This window comes from Malaclemys terrapin, chromosome 9, assembly GCF_027887155.1.
Source record: "Malaclemys terrapin pileata isolate rMalTer1 chromosome 9, rMalTer1.hap1, whole genome shotgun sequence".
In the NCBI taxonomy this organism is placed as follows: Eukaryota; Metazoa; Chordata; order Testudines; family Emydidae; genus Malaclemys; species Malaclemys terrapin.
In genome coordinates, this window is record NC_071513.1 from 90490160 (window position 1) to 90515720 (window position 25561).

Sequence of the window (25561 nt, forward strand, 5' to 3'; positions counted from 1 at the left end):
GGTGCCTTGCCCTTACTTGGCCATGGAGGGGGAATAGAGAGGCAGTTGCCTTGAACTGTGACAGGAATAAGTGCTGAGACTGAACATGCAGCGCTCTGAAGGCAAGGAGGAGAAGCTAGACTTTGGGTATGTCTACACTACCCGCTGGATCGGCGGGTAGTGATGGATCTATCGGGGATCGGTTTATCGTGTGAAGTATAGACACGATAAATTGATCCTCAATCGCTCTCCCATCGACTGCTGAACTCCAGCAGTGCGAGAGGCGGAAGCAAAGTCAACGGGGGGAACTGCGGCCGTCGATCCCGCGCTGCGAGGACACGAAGTAAGTAATTTTAATTCGATCTAAGATACGTCGACTTCAGCTACGCTATTCTCGTAGCTGAAGTTGCGAATCTTAGATCGATCCCCCCCCAGTGTAGAGGAGACAAGAAACCCAGGAAGGGATTAAAGGAGTGTGGCATGGTGGGGAACGTGTGTGTGACAGAGAGAAGGCAGGTGATTTCCACTGCAGCATTCCAGATAGTGCAGAGGAAGAGATGAAATGCCAGGACAGAAGAGAGGAGGTTGAGCTAGGGGGAGAAATGGTGTGTCTATAACTGTACATGTAGTAAATGTATATATAATAGGATCTTGGGGTGATGCAACATATTTCATTCCACAGGCCTTTGTCTGGGGCAGGCACCTTCTTTCTTGAACAGCAAGTCTATTTCTGAATAAATCTACGTTGGAGCTCACTGTGTGCAGTGCCTTCAAGCGTTCGTTTTATCATCCTAGAAACAGACAAGGTAATGTGGAGGCCTGCATTCATGCCTTTGGCAAGGAGTGATGCATTTTAATCACTGCTGCTATATAATTAAGTGCCTATAGGATTCCACTCTTGTATTCTTCTCCTAGTTTTGGAATCAGTTGGCCCCAATTATATATTTTACTATTACTCATTGTCATATAAACATTAATCTATCCATGGTGGCTTCATTTCACATATTCATTGGGGGAAGGTTTGACATGCAGAGTATGTGCTATCCATTATTTTTGTCCCAGACACAGCATGCAGGCTGTCCATTAGCTTTGACACACACGGTGTATGCTGTCCATTAGCTCCAATACAGTACACTTGCTGCCCATTAGGGCTGGCTTGCAAAATAGGCATTAGGCTCAGTTAACCAAGACACATTTCTGAGTAAGAGCTCCAGGGCAGAGCAGTTTTATTTAGAACTGTCAATATTTCATTGAAATGGGTGACTAGGTGAGCAAACATACATCTCTCAATGTTACTGGATTGTTTCAAGGGGGGATACTTGGAGTTTAATTTCATACAGTATGTGTGAAGAACTTCCTTTCTGTCTGTGATAGAGCCTCTCGTTATAAGCCTGCCTGTGACAGTACTTTTCAGTTCAGTCCTAGACAGCCCCTTATAAACAATGAATCAAATCATGACCATTCAGAACATTCACCAGAAACAGTATGCGCTTCCTATGAAGAGATGGGAATTCTTGAAGACAATGAGATGCCATCCTGAGCCTGACATGCTGTTCTCACAGGCACAGAACTGCAACTGATAAAAATGTCAGGGACTAGCTCCCTCCGTATGGGGAAAATGCCCTTTGAATGCTCAGTGCTAAAAGGGACCTTCTGAGGCAATGTTCAAAATGAAAATTCAGTTCAACTGCTGAGCTGCTAAGCCCTCAACGCTAGGTGGGATCATCTAACGTCAGGCTCACAAGGCCCAAATCCCTCTTTCTTTTCTACAGCCACTGAATTTAATTGAACTAAGCCAGTTATTTCAGAAAGTCCTAGTTGGACTCCTGAATGAGTTGTTAATTTTCCATGCAGTTTATAGATCTTTCCTAAAGTTCATGCAGTATTTCATAGTAACTATGTAAATAATTCATTCCCCTGCTGTCTCCCATTACTCCTTAGTCCATAGACGTCGTTTCCATTTGCTCCTTAAAGCACAAATCCACAGAACTTGGGACCCTCAATTTCTTTCCCCCTTGAGTCTTGTGTCTGAATCTTTAAGCCCTGAAACGGGGTTTATACGATGACACCAGTTTGAATGTCTCTCAAACACTAACCACTAACACTGAGGCCTGGTCTACACTACAGAGCTAGGTCAACAGAAGCCACCTTGCATAGACCTAGTTGTGTGTGTGTCTACACTTGAATTTGTCTCTCACCAATGTAATTTCCCTGTTACAGCAACGCCGTAACAGCACCTCTGGGAACAATGTTGAGCCATGGTTGATGTACTGAGGTCAACACAGCATGAGTATGGACACTGTGTCACTTATGTTGACCCTAACAGTCCTCCAGCAGCTGTCCCATCATGACCGGCACTGACTGCTCTGGTCACAATTGTGAACTCCACTGCCCAGGGGCCAGCACAACTAGAAGGCCCCCTCACCCCTTTAAAGCCCTGTGAATTTTTGAAATGCCTTTTCCTGATTGTCCAGCTTGGCTAGCACATCTAGCAGCTCTCCATTGCTGTGTGCAACTGCCCAGCTGACAATACTGGCGACACACTCCAGACGTGCTCCGGCTTGGAGCAGACAGGAGACATTGGATCTCCTGGGCCTAGGGGAGAATAGGCTGTGCATGCACAGCTACAGACCAGCCACAGAAACGTGGACATCCATGAGCCGATTGCACAGGGGATTCAGGAGAGGGAGTACAACGGGGCCCAGCAGCAGTTCGGCATGAAAGTGAAGGAACTGGGTCAGGCATATCTAGGGTGACCATATTTACCTATGCTGAATACGGGACGCCTGGTAAAATTATGCAGTACAAACGTTCAAATTAACATTGAGTTGACTGAGCCCCAGTTAAAAAGAAATACTACGTAATAATATGACTGATCTGACCCTCCCTGGCTGGCGCTCTCTGCCGTCCATGCCTGGCTAGGCCACTGGGACGGACCAGCCTCTCCTGGTACTTGGTGCCACGTGTTCCCGAGACATGGATTTCTGCCAGGGTTCACACCAGGTTGTGGCCTGCAGCAGCCTTTCGGCACTGTGTGGTGGGGAAAGGACGGAAACTGCTTCCAGCCACAGGAGAGTGGGGGGTGTGGGGGAGGGATGACCTGGCCCGTGTCTTTTGCAGCACTCCTCTCTTCCCCCTCCTTTCCCCCCTCCCCATGTCTGGAAGCAGCTTGTCCCTTCCTGCCTGCACAGTGTCGAAAGGCAGATAACACCTCCAGGCCACAGACATAACCCAGCCGCCTGTGGCTACAGCGCTGTCAGGAAGGGGTTAAGCCCTAAGGATGCATTGTGCAGCAGGGCTCAGGGAACCTGACTGCAGGGGCTTCAGCTAACCAGGCCAGAGAGGTGGCTCAGCAGAGGAGGGTGCTTAGGGGATGGAGCAGCCCCACAGTCCCTAGGGGCAGGACCCAGGGCAGGGGAGAGGACAGGTGAAGAGGGTGCTAAGCCCCTTCGCGGGGACTGCTGTGGATACTGAAGGGCCGGGGTGTGAACAGGCTGGAAATCACTTCCCTCTGCCTCGCCACTCCACAGCTTAGCTGAGGGGCGGAGAGGCTTCCCCGTGACAGCGCTGTGTGGGACTTTGGCACATGCAGGGCTCAGCTCCTCCTGGCCAGTGCCCTGGGCCAGAGGGTCTTGGGCTTTCCTGGGGCGCCAGCCCAGCCAGAGGCAGTGGGGGAGGGAAGGAGCCTGTCGGCCAGGCTGTTGGTGAGCTGAGCGCTCTGAGCAGGGGGTGGTTCTCTGCACAGCGGTGGGAGCAGGACGCACCCAGACAATGGGGATATGGCGCAGCAGTGGGGCTGGGGGATGAAGGGGCAATGCAGGGAGAGGACAGGAGAGGGAGCACGTAAAGGGCCGATGGGTGGGCAGCAGAGGCGATATGTAACTGGCCACTGCCTGGCACCTGCCTGAGCTCACCAACCACCGTAGCTCACAGCACGCAGCCAGTGCTGGCTGGAAATAGGAGGGGGGCGAGACCCTGCTGTCCAAGAGCTCACATGCAGCGGGGGCTGTGCTGACGGACTGGCACTGGCTCCTCGCACTGCATCTTTGTCTCACTACCAGCCTTGCACACTCACCCCCATCGTTGGCCACTGGACCCCAAGTCACCACTGGTGGGTGGGTGGCTGGCGAGCAGGGATCCGGCCAACAGCAGGACCCGCCAGCACTGATGGGGGGGTGGGAGGGAAGAGACAGAAAATATGGGACAATTTGCTCGTTTTTAAGAAAAAGTCGGGACACCCGCAGGAGGGCTTAAATACAGGACTGTCCCTTTAAAAACGGGATGTTTGGTCACTCTAGGCATATCAGAGGGCCAGGGAGGCCAACAGTCAATCCAATGCCAAGTTGCAGATCTGCCACTTCGCCAAGTATGGGATGCAGCTCGTTGTAGGAGATCCCCCCGCCTCCCCACAGACCACTGTGGATATCTCCGATCAGCCCTAGTCACAGGTCCCTGATGGGTACAGTTAGGATGAGGTGAAGGAGGAGGTGGAGGAGGATGTGGAACATGCGACCAGGGGGTCCAGTTATCCCTCAAGCCAGGAACTATTTGAGACTCCCCCAGAAGTCCAGTCAGTCTTGGCATTCGAGCCCAGGTGAGCCTGATGCAGGGGAAGGACCCTCCGGTCAGTGTGTAAATTTATTTTACATTACAGTGGCGCCGCCCCCAACTTAATAGGACACAGCTATTGACTTTTCATTAATTTACTCACCCTAGAAGAGGCAGCAGTACAACAAACAGAGATAGAGTTGTTATCTGGCTTTCATTCCTCTGTAGAGTTAGGCAGGGTGGGGCCAAGCAGAGCAGTTTGTTTATATACACAGGGATGTCCCTTGAATCCTTCCGAGAAATCTCCATGAAACTTTCATACTCTGCAATCCTCTTCTGAAGTTTCTAGGGAGGGCTGTCTTATTTCTTCCTCCGCTGTAGGACACTTTCCCATGCCAGTCAGTGCGAACTTTGGCAGACACCATTACAATACACAAGCGAGCAGCATACAAGCCCCTAGCAGCTTTGAGATACCACCAGCAGCTGTGTTTTGTCACCCTCAGGAGTGAGATATCAGCTAAAATCACCACTGCCTGTGGAAAATGGTGCCAGTAATTCAATGCCATTGCCCTATACTCATAGTTTTATGCAACGAGCTATTCCCTTCTCATTTCTCTCACCCTGGCCAGCCATATTCACCATGGCTGGTGCTAAGAGTTGTGTCATACACAAGCACTCCAAAGCAGAAGTGTCAATGAGCATGTCTTGTTTAAAACCTCAGGGGAGCAAGGGAAGGGCGTTCTGAATCTTAACTTCCATTTTCAGTTGTGACAATACTGTCGATGGTACCTCTGTGTGTTTTATCTGCAGCTGAGGCCTTGAGGGGGTCCCTCTACGGACCCATAGAACGCCAGACTCAGGTAAGGATGCAGAATGACATGTTCAGTGAGATCCTGCAAGCCAGTTCTGCATCAGACCATGAGCAAAGGGCCAGGAGGGCGAACATTGCAGACTGTATGGAGACAAAAAGCAGACAGGAGAGAGACTCTGGAGTCCCAGCAGGAAAAGGAGAGGGAGATGCATCAGGACATAATGCTGCAGCCTCTTGTAGACCAACAGGTTCAACAATCAGTGACTCGTCACCCTTTGATAATCCACAGAGAGCTGAATTACAGCACCTCCCTACACACCTGGCTCCCACATGACATCAGGGGCGCATCCCTATCCCTACCCCTACTCCTCCACACTGGGGGACATAACGGACAACCACTGCTTCACATACACTGTGACAGCCATGGATTGCTGTATGTGTAGGTAAAATAGAAATGAATGTTCTTTCCCCTACTGAAGTTCTGTTCCATTAGTTTATTAAGTTTTTAATGAATTTGCTTTTAAATTGCACAGATTTTTTTTCACGCTTTTGTTATGGAATAAAATTCTATTTAGAAAATACTGAATCTTTATTAGTTCACAACGTAGGCTGCAGAGTGCCTGGCGGTATGGAAAGCACTCACTGACTTGTTAATGTACAGTGTGACAACTCACAGGATCAATGACAAACACTGTGCGATCATCATAAATGTACAGCAAGCACCACAAAATGAATAGGTGCACAGACAGTGTTGTATTCACAGGTGTACCCCAAGCACCACTCAGTACCTAACAGGCCCCCAAACTGCAGGGCCAAGTAGAGCAGAGTACACCACAACGCACTAGTGTGGCACACTCAAAGTGCTCTTTCAAAGCCTTCCTGAGCCATATAGTTCTGTGCTGAGCTCTTCTAATAGCCTTTGTGTCTGGTTGTTCAAACTCAGCAGACAGCCACTCTACCTCTGCCCTCCACCATGGCAGCAACTCCCCCCCCCCTCCATTTGCTTCACAGATATTATGCAGGACACAGCAGGCAGCTATAACCTTTGGGATGTTTTTTTCACTGAGCTCCAATTTTGTGAGTAAACAACACCAGCATCCCTTCAATCTACCAAAAGTACATTGAACTGTCATTCTGCACCTGCGGAGCCAGTAGTTGAATCGTTCCTTGGTGCTGTCGAGGTGGCTGGTGTGCAGCATGGGAGCAAGGGATAGGTTGGGTCCCCCAACATCATTATTGGCATTTCAACATCACCAATGATAATCCGCCACTTGGGAGAGAAAATCCGTGCTTGCAGCTTTTTGAACAGTCCTGTGTTCTTAAAAATACGGGTGGCAAGCCCCTGCCCTGATCAGCCAACATAGATGTTGGTGAAGCATCCCCGGTGATTCACCAACACTTGCATATCCATAGTAAAGAAGCCCTTTCTGTTGATGTACTCTGTGGCAAGGTGGTCTGGTGCCAAAATAGGGATATGCACGCCGTCTATTGCTCCTCTATAGTTCAGGAACCCCATTGCTGGAAATCCATCCACTATGTCCTGCACATTGCCAAGAGTCACAGTCCCATGTCCCCTGCACACTTGCATGACAACTGCCCCATTGTGGATCTTCCAACTCCAAAATGATTTCCCACTGACTGGTAGCAATCCAGCGTTGCAGGTTTCCACAGTTCAATCGCCACTCACTTCTTCAGTCAGGGCAGCTCTCATTTTGGTGTTCTGGTGCTGGAAGGCTGGGATGATCTTGACTCACAGATCCAGAAACGTGGCCTGATCCAGCCAAAAGTTCTGCGCCTATTGTTCATCTTCCCACATCTGCATTATGATGTGATCCCACCAGACAATGATCACTTCTTGGGCTCAGAAGCAGCACTCTACCATCTGCAGATGCTCCATGAATGCCACCAAAAACCTTGAATTTGTTCTCACTATGTCCCATAACAATCTGTCATCCAAGATATTGTCATGTTCCAGGCTGATTTGGTTCTTCTTAAGCACCCTGTGCTTAAATGCTTATGACAATAGTGCAGAGCTGTGCAGGCTCCATGCTTCTGTCGGAGATGGAGACAGCGAGGAAGGTTGTGTGGGTTTCATGGGATTTTTTTAAAAAAGGCACAAAAATGATGGGATATAGATGACATTATGGGGTGGAAACAGTTGCATGCTGGGAAGTTGACCCCTTGCTCCCAGTCACTCCTGCACAAAATGTTTCTGCCTCACCATGCATTAGCAAAACGTCCCAAAAGACAGTGTGCTGGAGGGTGGCAGGTTTCACTCTGGAATACCTACCCATGGTGCTCCCATGTGCATGGACACAAACACTCCTGATGAGCAGGTGCAGCGCCAATGCAAGCAACTAAGTATGCACGTGCACAAGCAATATACTAACTGCAGTGGCTTTATGCCAACATAACTTGCAGGGACCAAAGTTTGTAGTGCAGCCCTGGTCTCAGTAGCACTCTAATTCTGGTGGCGTCGACCAACCAAAAAACATATCTTGGACAATAAAACAATAAGGATATAAAATGTGGGAATTTTTATTGAGGGGGGAGAGTATATGGATCATTCTAAATATGTTCAAACTCAGACCTGTTTTGTACAAGAATATTAGTTATAAACTGGCTTAGGGCTGGTCCACACTAACCCTCCAGTTCCAACTAAGATACGCAACTTCAGCTACGTGAATAACGTATCTGAAGTCGAAGTACCTTAGTTTGAACTTAAAGGTACTTACCAGAGGTCCACATGCGGCAGGCAGGCTCCCCCGTTGACTCCGCATACTCCTCTCGCAGAGCAGGAGTACCGGCGTCGACGGTGAGCACTTCCGGGATCGATCCCAGAAGATCGATTGCTTACCGCCGAACCCGGAGGTAAGTATAGACATACCCTTAGACTGTAAGAGTGCATAAACTACACCCATGAGCACGGGATGAACAGACAGACAGCTCTGATTGGCTGGCATGGGGTTCCAGATTATGTACGTGTGTGTACGTGTGTGTGTGTATTCCTAAAGCCACAATGTTGAGGCTTCCGCAGTTACACACCTTTCACAGCTCCAATGACACATGACAAGGCAAATGAGAACAAAGGGAAAACCATTTTATGTTCAATTCATAATTTTGTTTTTAAAATTATTAAATTTAGAAGGAAAATACAAGATCAAAGAAAATGGAACTACAATGTATCCCCCTTACAGGAATGGACAGATGACAAATAGTCCTGCAGGAGGGTTGGAGGATAGTCCCCTCAATGAAATTTCATTGCATTTTAACCAAATATAAACACAGCATCTGAGCCCTATCCTGCCTTCCTTGTGCACCCATAACTCCTACTAATTTCACTAGATAGGGCACACAAGGAATGCAGACAAAGGCACAGCCACATAAAAGGAAGTTGAGGAGTGAGAATGTATAAGTCCTGAAGCCATTCTGAGGGGGGTATCAACAACGTCGGGGAGGGAGGACAGGGTCTCACTATCTCCCCTAGTGGATCCACCTATGAATGCAGGACTGGCCCTTCATTAGGAGTCTAAAATCTATAGCAGCTTTTCAGGAATGAACTGAATTCAAGGGTCTTCAACCCAGTAGGCAGCTGAAGCCACTTGGTGAAAATCAGGTGCTGGTACTAAAGAAAATGAACCATACCAATGAAAACTTTAAATCTCACCCATATTAATAATAATAAAGTACAGTACTTAGCACAATGGGGTACTGGTCCATGACTAGGGCTCCCACAGCTACGATAATACGCATAATAAACACACAGCATTTCCTGAGATGCCAGAGATTCAGAGGAGACCCATTTCTATCCAGAACCAGAGCCCTCATGATGGCCTTCTGGGCTAACATGGTCTCTTTTTTATGGTTGCCCAATGCCCAGCACAATAGGGCCCCAATCCTGATTAGAGCCTTTTGACACTACTGCAGGATAAGTAGTGAGATGTCTGCCCTGATAACGATCTGTCCCATTGACTCAGCACAGCTCAGATGTGGAGAGCTTCTCCAAAATCATCACTGGTTTTAGGCCGCTACCCAGTCTTAAATGCTGCCGCATATTCACATTCAATGAAAATCAACCAATTACAAATCAGATATACAGGGAAAAGACCTTTCAAGTTAAACTAAAAGGGCTCTTTTCTTTATCATGACTGGATGCTTAATACAGGCTCCCTCCTCTTCCTGTTGAAGTCAATATGAGTTTTGCCATCAACTTAAATGAGAGGAGCTTTGTGTTTCATTTAATCTACTTGTACTTGAAAAGAGTATTACAGTTCCAATGCACACCTGGGTACAGTAAAACAGATACATTTTGCAGAAGCCGCATGTCTTAGAGTACAGCATAAAACCATGCATGCATAGCTCATTAATGCAGCATGCACTGGCTCCCTGCATATGTTGCCCCTCTTGATCAACCCTGAGAGAGTTTGAGTGAATGTTGGTGCTGAGAAACTCACATCAGATCTTTACTACGACGAGTTAAACAAAAAAGAATCAGAATGTACAGCGGATCAACATTATGTCCATCTGCAGTGAAGGGAGTTTTCACTTTGAGCAACTACTGACAGCAGTTTTGAACTTACTAGGGAGTTTGAGGCAGAAAAATAACCAGGCGATATTTATCACTGCAGAAAAAGAAACACCTTTTGTTAATGTTATACACCTCGCAATTGTACATATCTATTAACACTGTAAACAGAAGACTTAAATCAGCAATACAGAGAGATTTGTACAACACATCTCATTTTACAAGCCAGTTAGCTGCTGCGTTTTGTTTTTTCTTTCACCATGAATTGCAATCAGAAAACATTTCAAGAAACTTCATGAGCAAGATAGAAGCCAGCACAATCGAGGTTTATCAGTGGGAAGGGACTACTCAGCCTATGGGGTATATAAATGGTGCAGAACCACAAAATAGAACAAAGCATTCACTTCTCAGCACATACGAATGGAGATACTCATGTCTCCCCAGTAGTATGAAATTGAGGGCAGATCTACACTAAAAACACTGACATAGCGCCGGTGTGGACAGTGCTTAGGTCATTGTAACTTGCATTGCTTGGGGGGGGTGGGGCGGAAGAGATATCTTTTTCACACTGCCCATCTCCTGTGCTCCTGAAGAAACATTAGTGTCTCCATCTTAAAAGGATCTTTGCTCTGGCAGTTGCATACATGTGTCTAAAAACATAATTCTGATCTAATTTACACCAACTCTGTAGTGGTGTAACTCCAATAACTTCAGTGGAGTTAACTCCTCTTTTACACCAGCATCAATGAGATCAGATGATTCCAGGCTTGTGGTTTTATAAATGGATTTTCAAGCATAACAGATTGTAAATATGGGCATAAATCCAAATGCTCTTTGAACATAGGAAACCTTCGAATCAGGATCCAGCCTTTGCTGCCTAGGCCCGTTGTTAATGTAAACATTAAAAGCAAATTAATGCTTTGGAAATTACATCTAACTACCTGTCACACTGGAGGACACAAAGCTGCTTAATCTTCACTAATTGTATTCCTAATCAAACATGAAAACATGCTGTAAACGCATCAATTTGGTTAGCAAATTAAAATATTTTTAATTAAAAAGGTAGCAGCCTAATATTTGCCTCCCACTCCCTAACTGAAATGATTGAGGAAGTGATCAGCACATGTGCTTAATGGACCTGATTCGGGGGTCTCATGGAGTGAGCACGTGACTGGGAGCCCCAGAAGCTTCTGAGTTCTAAGGTGGCTCTACCACTGAATTGCTGTGTGGAACTGGGCATGTCTTGACCTCTCTGTCTCAGTTTCCCCTTATGTAAACCGAACATGGTGATAACACCTACCATGCAGGAGTGTTGTGATAATCAAGATTACATCATCAGCGATGATGCAGAGTGCCATAGAAGTATTGAGTATTATACCTTTAGAGAACAATGAATGGTCTTTACCATCAGGAAATATGATTTTCCAACATAAACTGTTAATGCAAAGTACATTAAGGACCAGCCTTGGAAAGTCCTAACTCCCTGTAGCATTGATTCAATTGTTACCCAAGTACTAGTTCATCTGCCTTTTACTAGATTTGCCCGTATGGCTTTCCGGACACACCAGAACACAGCCCTATAAAATAAGCAGCCCTTAATGCCAACATGACGCTGTTCTAAGGACTGTAATGAATGGTCATTTTTCCAGTGACCTTCAATCAATTTCTGAGAGGGTGGGAAAAAAATAATTTCCATATAAAAAGGAAGAGATGTTTATATAAAATGTAGCTAGTGCTTTCCTGATCTAGCGAGTGCAGTACTGTGTACTGTCAATAAGACTGGACTAGGAAGGTTATGTTTTACAGGTATAGGACTTGAGTCACCTCTGTGCCAGCACCCTGGGGTAGGCAAAGGGTGTTTGTGTTACCCTACCCCTAACTGTACCTCTTGTGTTCCTGCCATGGGATAGCATATTTAAAGGGAGTCAGGACTCCTTTGAGAGCCCTGCCGATGGAGGCTGCTTGTGCAGAGATATGCCAAATCAGGGCATCTCCCAGATACAGCTGGAAGAAGTTTTTCAGACTAAACTATTTCCTCCCTACAGAAAATGGCAGATTTGGGTTGACTGAAACATTTTGCAAATTTGTGTTGAATTCACTATGGTTTCAGTTACCCCTCCCCACCAACAAATCTGAAAAAAAGTCATATTTTGTTTTGACATTTTCTGTTAGTTTTGAATGTTACTACAATGTTATTAAAAAGGTTAAAACTTGACAATGAAATGTTTTGTTCTGAGTTGAACAAATATTGTATTCAACCCAAAACAATTTTTCTTTCAGTTTTTTTGATTTGCTGAAAAATTCAAAGGTTTTCTGTTTTAGTCAACCCCAAATGAATGCCCCCCTCCCCCAATGTTCTGGGTCAACCAGTGAACCAAGATATCAGCTATTGATACAGCTCTACCTCCAGTGACTCTGGCTAGCGATGTATACTTTTGGGGCTGTGCTGGCAGAAGTGGTGGAGGGTACTGCTGCAGGTGCTTTGTACTGTCACATCCCCCTTCTGGGTCTCTTGAGAAGCCAGTGTCTTCACAGGCTGAATCAAGCTCATGGCCGTACAGGAGCCAAATATAATGGACCTGAATGCAACTGAGAGTTTGAATGCAAGAACAGCCTTGCATCTGGCATGCCAATATAATAGAAGGCTTTATCACAAGGGTGCATTATGTGCTGGTCTGCTTATCATACTTTATCTTCTAAACAGGGGACTATCTGGATCCACAAGCGATACCAAGGTGTGGAATCCAGGGGTGTTCACTGAATATTTGTTATGCAAAAAAGGACAAATGGCCTCTTTTAAAAACAGTTGAGTGTTTGATATTACAATAGCAGAGGTCTGTTGAACACTGACTGAAATGTTGGTCACATTTTTGTTGGTTTCACCTAGGATGCTATTGAGGGATAATAAAATCTCTTGGTTCAGGGCATAAATGAGAGCTGCAGGCACCAGGGAGATATTTCCACACTCTTCTCAGTCAGGGTACCAGACGTGATGGGTCAATGATCTGATCTTTTATGGTGAATCTTATTTTTCTAAGGACTTCTGTTTTGTTGCAGAATATTGAGCCTCTAACTGCCTTTGAAGGAGTGTGGTTTATTTTGCCTCTGTGACTTGCTAATGGTTATTACCCCAGGGGAGAGGGTTAGTACAAAAATATAAAAAGCATGGCTTGATGTTTGAAGTTATGTGTTTTATTGTAGTTGGCACCAGAAATGTTTTTGATCTGTTATGTTCACATACATCCTCTGTAAACAAGAATGCATCAATATCGTTTCTTATGATTTTGTTTCAATGACTGTATGGTTTTTAAAAAATACATTCACAAACCACCTTATGTTTAAACACAATGATTCCCTTTTATTTCGTAACTGTTCCCAAAAAACCCACAATAAAAAAAAATCATTTAAAGCTGTGTATTCTGAACATGACACTTCAGGGGAAAAAAGTCATCAGTTTGCAACATAAATTAATAAGAAGCTTCTGGTTTAAGGTAGTCACAGTGAAAATATAAAGAGCTGGTGGCAATCACTGTCAGTGAAGAGACTTACTCTGATTCCGTTTTAATTCCAGTATCTAACAACTACAGCAGTTGCTCAATTTAATCAGAAAAGTTATTGCTAAATAAAACATCCGTTGCAATACAAAGCACAAGGGTGTGTACGTGTGGTAGTGGGAGATGTGGACTGAAAGTGGAGGCCCTTTTCTGATCACTCAGTGGCAGCGCTAGGTTGAAATTATAGCTAGCCGAAGTTATATACCTGCTCTTTAATTAAGGACACTTTTCAAAGTACCCACAGTGCTTTGCTGTGGCTGACAGCCTGAAGTCTCTCTACTGTTGATTTGGAGACCCCTACAGGAATGTGCAAGCCTAGGCCTGTTACTTAGGAGCACTCGTAAGTGCTCTGCTGTGGTTTCCAGGGTGCTCAGTGAAGTACTGCTGCTGATTTCAAGGTCCCTGCTGGAACGTGCACTACGAGCTTTGCTGGCGTTTACCATTTTTAGAATTTCCCACCACTTGCAGCTTCAACAGTGTTAGGGCTAATTCAGACAAAATGCTGGCAGCCACTGGCATCATGCCCACAAGGTTGTGTAGACGTGCTCTGACCAGGGCTAAATGACAATGCAGTGGCTAACGTGCCAGTGGCTGCCTGGAAACTTGTCTGCATTAGAGCTCTTGCCATTCCTGCCATAGGTGGAGCTCCAATGATGCTAGCAACGGTGGGAAATTTCAGATGAACAGGCTACCGTATACACAGCCAGACAGTCTGAGTCACAGAAGCAACTGGCCCTGCACAGGTCCTTCCTCTGGAAGAGAGAGTCCCTCAAACCAACAGCCGTGAATAGTGCTTTGAACTGAGCTAAAGATAGGGTTACCATTCGTCCGGATTTACCCGGACATGTCCTCCTTTTTGTTCTAAAAATAGCGTCCGGGGGGAATTTGTAAAACACTCACAATGTCCGGGATTCCCCCCCTCCCCCGGCAGAGCAGAGCGAGCAGCTGGGAGGGCTGCAGGAAAGTCCCGGGCTGGACTCTGGAGCAGCTGTAGAGGAGCCGGATCCGCCCTGCATTCTGAGCCGGCAGCTCTCCCCTGCAGCCCGGTCCAGCAGCACTGTGCAGGGCCAGGGACCGGGTTTTGTTGTGCTGGGGAGCGCAGCCACGTGTCCGGCTTGGCTCGCACAGAGCCCAACACCCTGTTCTGAGCAGCAGGGTAAGGGGGCCAGGGAGGTTTTGGAGGGGGCAGTCAAGAAACGGGGGGGGGGGCTTTTTGGGGGGAGTGGAGAAAGTTTTGGGCAGTCAGGGTACAGGTAGGGGGTAGGGTCCTGGGGGGCAGTTGGGGGGGGGTCTTAGGAGGGGGCAGTTAGGGGACAAGGAACAGGGAGTCTTAGGTAGGGGGTGGGGTTCTGGAGGGCAGTTAGGAGCAGGGGTCCCAGGAGGGGGCAGTCAGGGGACAAGGAGCGGGGGGGTGGGGAGCTGGGAGTTCTGGGGGGGGGGCTGTCAGGGGGCAGGAGTGGGGAGAGGGATTGGAGCAATCAGGGGACAGGGAGCAGAGGGGTTTAGATGGGTTGGGAGTTCTCGGGGGGGCTGTCAGGGGGCAGGAGTGCGGAGAGGGATCGGAGCTGTCAGGGGACAGGGAGCAGAGGGGTTTAGATGGGTTGGGAGTTCTGGGGGGGGCTGTCAGGGGGTGGGGAGTGGTTGGATGGGGCGTGGGAGTCCCAGGGGTCTGTCTGGGGGTGGGGGTGTGGATAAGGGTTGGGGCAGTCAGGGGACAAGAGGCAGGGAGGCTTAGATAGGGAGTGGAGTCCTGGGGGGCAGTTAGGGGCAGGGGTCCCAGGAGGGGGCAGTCAGGGGACAAGGAACGGGGGGAGGGTTGGGGGTTCTGGGGGGGCGGGAAGTGGGAGGGGCAGGGGCGGGGCTAGGGCGGGGCTCCTCCCGTCCTCTTTTTTGCTTGCTGAAATATGGTAACCCTACTAAAGATCAAGTTATCGGACTAGGATTTTATTATTTATTTATTTTATTTTCTGACTGAGACCAGCACCCTGGTGCCTTAATGGCTCAGAAATGAAGCTGTAAAGCTGCCTGGATTCCCTTACTTAACTGCCTCTAACCTACGGAGCTGCCATGATGAAACTTTAAGAACCACAGGCCAGAAGTAGCATATTTTCACCAACTTGCTATACATTTGCCCCGGATGTCTGATTTTTATTGTGCTCTCACTGATGGTATGGCCAGCCACTGATTTTAAATGACTCTGAACAAAACGAGTGCCAACCAGCACAATAATGGATGGTGCAGTCCATTACAGGGCCAGGGGGACAGAGTGTGAGATTCTTTTTTAATCAGTGAAGGATTCAGATTTGACCAACGACTGTTGATTTGGTTTTTTTAATAGCGTCATTATTATTACATATAATATCAGAGATTGCCAGTTGAGCTCTCTACATGTTCCCGGAGGTAACAGTGCTGCAATGAACAGCAAAATGAAAAACAAAACAAAAACGAACAAAACGAGGTAGGTTAAAAACAGCAACACAGATCTCGTTATGCAACACCCTAATACCACAGGCAGCCATGCTTGTAGCTATTGAGAAAAAAAATCCCAGATACTCACTTAAAATTTAAATCAGTGGAGCAGAGTTTATAAGGACACAATTCAACCTGAACTAAATACATACATATTTCTGCACAGATGTTGTCGTTCACTGTATGTTGGATAATTCGTGGGGAGTGGAGGAGGGGCAGAAAGTGATTATAGCTTCAGAATCTTCACTCAAGAAACCTTATTTTTAAAAATTCTTTACAATTCAGCCGTGCAATGCACCTTTTGGCTTGGTTTAGTAGCTAATCCCCTCTCCTCCCTACACTGAGTGGACACTGGCCTCTCAGAACCTTCTAACTTGCCCATCCCAATCTTCATATCTGGAGAAGAGACAAAGTCAACAGAAGCCATGTTATCACTGGGGCCACAATCCTTATCGGTGCTGGGCACCCTTAGCTATCACTGACTTCCATGGCAGTTCTGAATGCACAGCATCACTGTTAAATGGGGCCCAATCATTTCAGCTAAGCACACCCAATTAGTTCTCAGTATGACTGGATCCTAAGTTAACAACACTGTCATCCAAGTGGATCCATGCATCCCTCCAAGTAGATTTGTCACCTGAATGACTCTGTGTTTCTCTCAGCCTTTGTCCAATCCCATTCTTTTGCCCTGACCTCTTGCATAATGTAGCATGGGCAAAGAAATGCTAATACACCCTTTTCAGGAGTAACAACAAACGACACTACTTTCTCTATCAACACACACCATTATGTGAAGATCCATATAGAAATATGGACTGACCGACTGACAAAAATGGTTGTTGATTTTATTAGTCTAAGGCTAGTAGTTTAGCCATTTAAAATCCATTTCCCAAAAGAGGGGAAAAATTATTATTTTTCTCTCTTTAAAAATCCATTAAGCTGTTGCTGCCAAAAGCAACATGTAAATGTTGGTGAAGGCAAAAGATTTCCCCAAATTATTTAGCTATATGGGTTATGGCCTTCATCGCAAAGATAAAAGGTACATTTATTGTGCTGTCTTTCACCAGTTTGAATTAGTAACTTTACAGCAAACTACATATTTGATGCTAGCAGGCAGACAGAATTAAAAACATACTTTTTGACACTATTTTCTTCCCCATTCTTACAAAGTAGGGGACAAAGAAAAAGTAAAATAAAAAAATTCATAACCCACTATAACACAGCTTAATCAGGAGACCATCAGAGGTTTCTTTCCCTACTTTTGAAGTGCATACGTGCCCCAAACACTGTATTGCATTCTTAGGGATCTCCAGCAAATCCTCTCTCTCCATTACCAGACTGCAACAATGAAGGTGTACTGTATTGTGAGAGTGTGTGTAGGGGAGTGGTGTATTCCACAAGGCTTTCCGTATCTGCCTCTAGAGTGTTAGTCCACATGTTTAATGTCCTTTAAATTAGAAATAATGCCATGAAGGTAAGTGTCAAGCGTTCTTCTATTACCAGTTCATCATGGAATTTCTGTTGAGGGTCATGAAAAAAACTTGGCTACTTCCTCCAGATCTCACTGATGCAAAAAATACCTGTATGGGAAGGAAAAAGACAAAACAAACAAACAAAAAAAACAACACCAAACAAGTAGTTAACTGCATGTTTTTTCAGCTTTTTAGATTTAACAGCCACCAAATGTCTTTTAGTCACTAACGACCCAAGCTAGAGTCAAACAAGCAACCTAGAGATGGAAGGTTCCTTATCCCATTACCAATACCTTGAGCCAACCAGTTCCCCCTCTTCATTTTTTTCTTTATTTTCTCAGGAGAGCTGAATGGAGACAGGGCACCTGGTTTCCAGTGAAGTTCTACTTTAATCCTGTTTATCAGGTAGTGTGACTGCAGTACAAGGAGGCTGTGATGGAGCAGAGAAACACCACACCAGCAGAGAAGGGATAAATGAGTACCCAGTTAGCCCCACCCTGCAATACCTGCAGCTATCGCCAGGCCTGGAGGGAGAAGAGAAGGAGAGAACCTGACTTAGTTCAGGAATGACTGGTGAGGGAGCAGGATGCAGCTCTGCCTCTCTGCACAAGAGGAGCTTCACTACAAGCCAGACAGCTGGGACAGCCACCGAGGCAGAAGCAATGTGTCCCTGACCAGAAAAGACTTTTGAGTTGACTGGGGAACACCCAGTGATGAGTGGAATCTACTGTTTACTTGAAGGAAATTGTGGGTCCAAGTCCCTCCAGTCTTCCAATCCCCACCCAAGGGGTGAAGGTTACAGAAGCATCCAGCAAACACTGGGGGATAGAGACTTTCCTCCCCATTGTCCACAGAGACCTGCAGCTGTGGGAGGATGCTGGAAAGGTTCACAAGCAGGCACTACTCCAGGCAAGCCATTACTGGGGACAAAAGAGTTGATGGATGCCACAAACAGTACTAAGTTTGAACCTTACACCTTGCTAGTATCTCGAGACGACATAAGAGTGACAACCTGGCAGAATTTTCTTCTGGGGGGGGGTCTCAATCCATCATATAACACAACCTCTCTAAGTCAGTCACTGCAGAAGACAACACTCTTCATTCCCACATTTTCTATATGCAAAGGGACACTCTCCAAGACTAGTACAAGGAAACTGAAATCTAACACTTAGGACGTCAACTGAGAGAACTGGTGCTACCATCTAAGGAAAGTTGAGCAGTCCCTGTATTGGCTGTATTCTGAGCCAATCAGACCCACTGGAGAATGACCCACCGAGCCAGATCATCATTAATGTAGGTGTCAATACAAGTATGGGGCTTTCCTGACTTGCTATCAGTACCAGAGAGGAGAGCTTGGGTTGGATTGCTCCATAATGCCAAGTTTATTATAGGCAGGGCTTCCCATGTTAAGACCTTGTTTTCAATTGTTTACCACTTTGCCAGGCTGTTTGACCTGACATTTTTCATGCTGGTTGTCTGCCTCAGGTCAACCTTTTGGAAAAATTCAGCCAAATTGTTCAGCTGTTTCTGAGAATGAAATTAGGGAAAATTCTGTTCTTTTGCTATGTTAAAAAAAAAAAGAAAAGCTGGTGACCTTTTCTTTGAACAGCTCTAGCACCCCCAGGCTCCGTATCCAGGATTTGAAATTTGGCAGTGGGGTGGCTTTACAATAGGGACGTGCCTGTTGCCATCTTTGTAAAAATCGCAGCTTGCACATGCTCAGCAGAGACTTTTGATTTTAGCCGCTAAAAATCTCTAAAAATTCTGTCTTCACTGAGCATGTCCCATCCCCTCAGTGTTCCCATGTGTAACTAGACTGTGCATCCTCTATCTCTTCACAGCTCCTATGTGTGAGTGGATTACGTATGTCTCATCCCCACAAAGCAGCGCCGCATGCTCCCTCCAGTCCACGGCTGCAGAGGCAAAGCTGGAGGTTCCCTGTAATGGCTGCTTCCAGCTGGAATGGGGCTCTGGGCTGGAATGGGGCTAGGCACTGGGCCTGAGAACAGGGAGCCTCTCTCTCTCCTGTACTCTCCGTGACCCCACTTTTCGCACCCAGGCAATGTGGAAGGGGAAGCTGCCTGATGCAAATGCATAAGAGGACAAAAGCCGGGGCAGTGGGGAAGAAAAGGAGCAGAATGGGACAAAGAGTCTGGTGAGATTGGAACTGAAGGGGTCGGGGGAAGAAAGAGAGTAACTGACTGGCTGGGAAAGGAGCCCGGGGTTAGGAAAAGTAGCCAGGGATGAGCAGACAGGATTGGGACAGGGACACGTTGGAGAGGATGGGGCAGAAGTCATCAAGTCTGGGGAAAATGTGTAGAAGAGTCTGTGTCCACTAGAGAGCACTCCCCTCCAAAGCCTGGCAGGTAACTCCTGATTCCTGAGTCTCACATTCCTCTGCTGCTAGCATACATCTGTGAAACCCTTTGGCAAGTATGGGCTCTCATCCCTCCCTTGTGCTGGTCCACACAGAGGATGACATCCTGTTACTGCTACCAGTTATTCTGTTAGCCCAAGAGGCAGAGATCTGTGCAGTGGATCTAAACAGTTCAACTCTGCTGATGAGTGGGTATCAATATGATGTCACATGATGGAATTTTTGCTTCATCAATTTGCTTTTTGAAAAACCTAGGAATTTACACACAAAAACCTACATTCAAAGAACATTATTAAGATTGTATCATAATGTGTCTGCACAAGGGGATCAAATGAAGATTGCATAGGCAACCTTCATTCTGGCATTTCTTAATTTCTAAGTACTTGACTTTGCAACATTAATAATGTTCTTTTAATGTAATGTGTGTGTGTGTGTGTGTGTGTGTGTGTGTGTGTGTGTGTGTGTGTGTGTGTGTGTAACTGTAACTGACCTGACAAAATTCTAAATGGATTTATTTCATGGAACTGATTTGTGGCCATGCAATATTTTAGAGTACAGGCTATTGTTTAGGTGAGGCAGCTTGAACTGGAGTATTATTTCAGCAGCATTTTCACTCTGCTGGATGGGGGAATGGTTATGCAGAAAATCATTATAATAGAATCTGTAAATGGAAACACAACTGATCCGCTTCAGCTGATCAAAGATAGGCAAATGGTCCCATTAGGTTTTGAGCAGACTCCTCAAGTAGCTTTGTCATCACCACTTAGGAGAAATTCAGGCTGAATCAATATAGGGCCTCTCCCCATTACTGGTTGTCTCCACTTAAGAGAATTACTTGGAGTGGTTTGCTTGGTTGTTGTGTGCATTAAGCAGACCATCAGATTGATTACTTATTAACCTCAAGACAAACTAGATCTGAAACCTCAAGGTAGCTGGTTGTATCTTAAAGATGTAAAGCACTGATGCACACTGAGGCAGACTTACCTTATCATTTCTTTCACATAGAAATTTTAACCTTTGAGCTCGCTTGTGCATAAATACTCCATCCAAATGTCCTGTCTCCACTGAACGGATCTCAATAGCTTTTTCTCCCCAGCCCATTATTTGATTGGAATGAATGTAGGCTGTCAAAAGGAATTTCCAAAAGAGCATTAAAAACATTTGGCAGGCTATTAATAACAAAATGGGCAAAGCCGCTCTCAACAATCAGTATTCAAAGACTGTCTAGAGGAATCAAGTAGCTCTCCATTTGCCAGAGGTAGCAGAAGCCAGCCACATCAAGAGTAAGCACTCAAATAATAAATAATAATAATGGTTCTTATATAGTGCTTTTTCCTCCATAGAGCTCAAAGCATTTTAACAAGAGGAAAGTATCCTTATCCCCATTTTACAGATGGGGGAAACAGAGGAACTGAGAGGAGAAGAGACTTGCCCAAGGTCACACAGCAGGCCAGTGGTACAGCCAGGAGTTTAGAATTCAGGTTCTCCTGACTCCCCATCCGGTGCCCTCTCCACTGGAGCACATTGTCTCCCCAGTCTAGTGACTTTAAATAGGGAGTCCTCAAGGCCCAGTCTATGAATGGACAACAACTAGGTCCATGATCAAGTGAGAGCGGTCTGCTTTGATTGGCAAGTGCCCAAATGACCCCATCTTAGTTTCCTTTATTTCTCATCTTATTTGACATTTGTAAATGACGACGGAGAAGAGGAAGGGCTAACCTACCCACAGAAGTAGGCATTTCTCCCCACTGCAGCACCACGTCTTTAGTGATCCGTCCATAGGTGTTCACATACACCCCTTCATCCTCATAGCACACGAGCATCTCCATCCCATCCGTTTTCGGCAGGATGACAATGGCGTGAGGAGTGATATTGCCCTGAATCTGTGATTAAAATAACCCCCCAAATCAGAATTAAATCAAAGAGGGGGAAAAAAGGCTAAGAAAATCCCACCCTGTTAAACAGCTATGCCTGGGCATTTAAAGGATCGACTCGAAAGAGAGTAATTTGTCATGTTTACCCCACCATCAAACTGTCTGAAGTGTCAAAGATAAACAGCCTCAGCCATTATAAGGAGATTGCAACATTTACACCCCCAGAAAACGATGTCGGACATTTGACAGTACCGTATATCAACTGCTATTGACCACTAAATACCTCTTGTGTTCAAATTATAGTGAAACAGAAATTAAGAATACTGGGTACAGAACTGGGGAGGAATTATTCTCCTTTCTTGAATAAACAGTGTTTGGAGGAAGGATAGAAACTAGGATGCAGCTACTTTTCTTACATTTCTGATCTTCAGTAGCTAAGGCAACATGCTAACTTGGCTGCATTTCCTCCACCTTCCTGTCAAGTATCAGGCACTGGCAGCACTATCAGACAATGGATACTGTCCTAGATGAGCCACTAGTCTGATCAGAAAGGGAATTCGTATGTTGATTTAAAACATAGTTCCAGCTGACCCAGTTTCTCCAATGGTTTGTTCAAACACTATATACCAGAACATAAAAACATAAGAATGGCCATACTAGGTCAGACCAATGGTCCATCTAGCCTATTATCCGGTCTTCCAACAGTGGGCAGTGCCAGATGCTTCAGAAGGAATGAACAGAACTGGGCAATTATTGAGTGATCCATCCCTTGTCGACCAATCTCAGCTTCTGGCAGTCAGAGGTTTAGGGACACCCAGAGCATGGGGTTGCGTCCCTGACCATCTCAGCTAATAGCCATTGAGGGACCTATCCTCCACAAACTTAGCCAATTCTTTTTTGAACCCACTTATATTTTTGGCCTTCACAACATCCCCTGGCAGTGAGTTCCACAGGTTGACTATGCGTTGTGTGAAGAAGTACTTCCTTATGTTTGTTTTAAATTTGCTGTCTATTAATTTCATTGGACCCCTGGTTTTTATGTTATGCAAAGGAGTAAATTACACTTCCTTATTCACTTTCTCCACACCATTCATGACTTTATAGACTTCTATCATATCCCCCCTTAGTCATCCCTTTTCTAAGATGAACAGACCCAGTCTTTTTAATCTCTCCTCATATGAAAGCTGTTCTGTACCCCAAAGCATTTTTGTTGCCTTTCTCTGTACTTTTTCCAATTCTAATACAGTATATCTTTTATAAGATGGGACAACGAGAACTGCACGCGGTATTCAAGGTGTGGGCGTACAATGAATAGAGCTAACCCCAGCATAACCCAAGTTAAACCTAACCTAAGTATGTTTTGTAAACTCAGTTCAGTCCTGCTTTGGCCTTATTCACAAAATGTGCTTAAACCAATTTAGTTGAAACCATGTGATGAGCGATTCTTACCATAGTTCAGCAAAATTAGCTTCCAGGACTGTACAGAAAAGGCCACGTTTACCTCATATTGTCTTGTCTCACTCAACTCTCCATTTTTGTCTATTAACCACACACGGAGTTCTGAACACAGCTTATTCAGTAAAGATCCTGCAGCCCAGTCCTGCAGCCCTTACTCGGGAAAACTGTACTTCACAAGGGAGTGGGGTGGAGGGCAGGATCTGGGACTCCCCTCATGGGATCTGCACTATGAGGCCCAGTTACTTGGGGTGCCCATTTTGTTTTTTGGGGCAGAACCTGGTTCCCTATTAACCATCCCCCTGGCAAGGAAACAGAAGCTATGGAATGCCTCCACTATTAGTCGGTGGTGTATGTGGGAGGATTCCTCCTTCCATGGGACTTGCCAGCACTAAGCCTGACTATGCAGGCTTGGCACGGGGCTGAATTTGCCCCCATGTAAGTAAAGTCTGTAGAATCAGATCCTTTATCTTTATTAACTTGGGGTATGGTACCTCTCACCCTCTCGCATCTGCTTGTCAGAGAGGCCATTACCAGTGATTTTAGTACTCACAGCAAGATGCCATGTAATTAGCCACAATTTCCAACAGCTGAACCCTCTTCCAAACCTTGTTTGGGATGTACTTTATTCATCATGCGAGTCATACAGTAACACAGCTCCTCCGTGTACTCACGTGAGATGGTATATAGATATCATAAGAGTTCCCCGAATCTACATCGATCACATGGAATCCAGTGTGCGATCCAAAGATAACCTTCAATCTTTGACCCTCTTCTACTGTGAGGTCCACAAGCAACGGTTTGTGCTGGAGATCTGCAAAAGACTTTTAAAATCCATTCAGTCAGTTTCCTGATGTGCAAACAAAGCCCACTATTGGCAGCACATTACAGTTATGAAACCACATTTGTCTCTTATTAAATGTGTCATTGATATTCCTATTGCATCTCAGATGCCCCATAGGGTCTTAGTTGGTCACTCTGTCTACGTAGATTCACTAGTCTGGCTCTTTTTGTATTGCTCTATCTTACAAAAAGCTTCAAAGTGCTGCTGTATTGTTTGTCTTTTCTGTTAGAACAATCAGGCTGTCTGACATGTTACATACACGCTGCATTTCACCATGCAGGGATAGCAATTACTGGAAAATATGGATCCAACAGCTGGAATGAAAGCTCGAAAGACACCCTGTAAAGATACCGGCGTATGCCACACACCCACACCAAAGGGTGGGGGAACTTGATGGGGCCAGCTGTGAAAGGGAGACCGTTCCAATAGCAAGGGAGGGAGATACTCGCCAAAGGACAATAGGTAGCTGCTCCCTTTGGGAGTCTTTGGCACCCTTTGGCCAGCTGGGGGAGTGGGGTGCTGATTGGACAGCATTCCCCAGCTCCCAGAATTTAGCTTGGCACGGGGGCCATGTGGAATCTCTTTCATCTCTGTTCCTGCAGCTCACCCTACCCATCTGAACTAAAAATAGGAACCCAGCCTGACAGATGCTGTGGGTCTAGCCGATCGCCTGTTTAGGTGGGTTAGGAAGGAATTTTTTCTCCCCTAGGCCTATTGGCAAAGTACCGGGAGTTTTTGCCTTCCTCACAGCACCTTCAAACCACAGTGGGTTGAGTAGGAACATGCATGGTACATAACTGAGGTACTGGGTGGAGTTGTTTACTCAGTGCGACTTGTGGCCGGTTTCCAGTGCGGTTAAGAGACTAAAATGAACAGTTCCCAGAGGTAAAAAACCTGGGCTTTTGGGGTTGGGTCTTGGGCTCATATGATAGGGTGAGACCCTGTGGCCTTTGCATGAGGAGGTCAGACCTTGTGGCCCTCGCTGGCTGAGATCCCCACCCAGCTGCCCCCTCTGTTCCCCTTGCTGGGGGGAGGGTTCTAGGACTCAGAGAGCTGAGTCCTGGGGCAATTGGCGGAGGAGAACCTACCCCACGTTATGTGTTATATGGTAAGGAGCCCTGTAACCCCATGCACTGGAACCAAGTAAATACCGGGTATAGGAGAGTATGGGTGATGGGTGAGTAATGCCCCTTCCCCTGTGTTAAAGTTTAATAAAAGTTGCAGCCTGCTGCTTAATTCCATGCATGTGTCTGTCCTTATTTTGCTGCTGTGTCCACATCAAGCTCCACCATCACCCCTTCAGAATAATCACTTCAATTCCCTTTGTCTTTTCCTTACAGAGATACTTGAAGTTTAGGGTCACAACCTGCAAACACCCTCACCGCTACAAACAAAACACGAATCTCTGCCAGTATTTATAGGCTTTGAAGTAGCCAGTCCACATTCCTCTACTGCATGCACAAATCATTTGCAGAGAGGCGGTCTGTGCAGGGCTACTGCAGGGTCAGATGGTGTACGCATTAAAACAATGTGACTCACAAGCTCCTCTCCTGCACGGTATCTTCTGTGGGTTGGACAAATTCCACCCCGTGCTCCCCATTCTGAACACAGTTCTTTCTTCGCAGGTGCCTCTACACAGCCCCAAAACTTGGG

At 46.1% G+C, this 25561-nt stretch overlaps 1 protein-coding gene across 9 annotated transcripts in view; it reads right to left on the reverse strand.

Annotated features, from left to right (window-relative positions):
* Positions 1 to 15265: 15265 nt before the first annotated feature.
* TNIK (TRAF2 and NCK interacting kinase) overlaps positions 15266 to 25561 on the reverse strand; it is a 313537-nt gene continuing 303241 nt past the window's right edge. For all 9 annotated transcript variants that reach the window (XM_054040025.1, XM_054040031.1, XM_054040026.1 and 6 more), the window contains 4 exons: positions 23739 to 23888; positions 21459 to 21618; positions 20720 to 20859; positions 15266 to 17466 (listed from right to left, as the gene is read on the reverse strand). In XM_054040025.1, the coding sequence (XP_053896000.1) occupies positions 17383 to 17466; positions 20720 to 20859; positions 21459 to 21618; positions 23739 to 23888 (534 nt within the window). In that variant the 3' untranslated portion in view covers positions 15266 to 17382. The remainder of the gene's footprint in view (positions 17467 to 20719; positions 20860 to 21458; positions 21619 to 23738; positions 23889 to 25561) is intronic.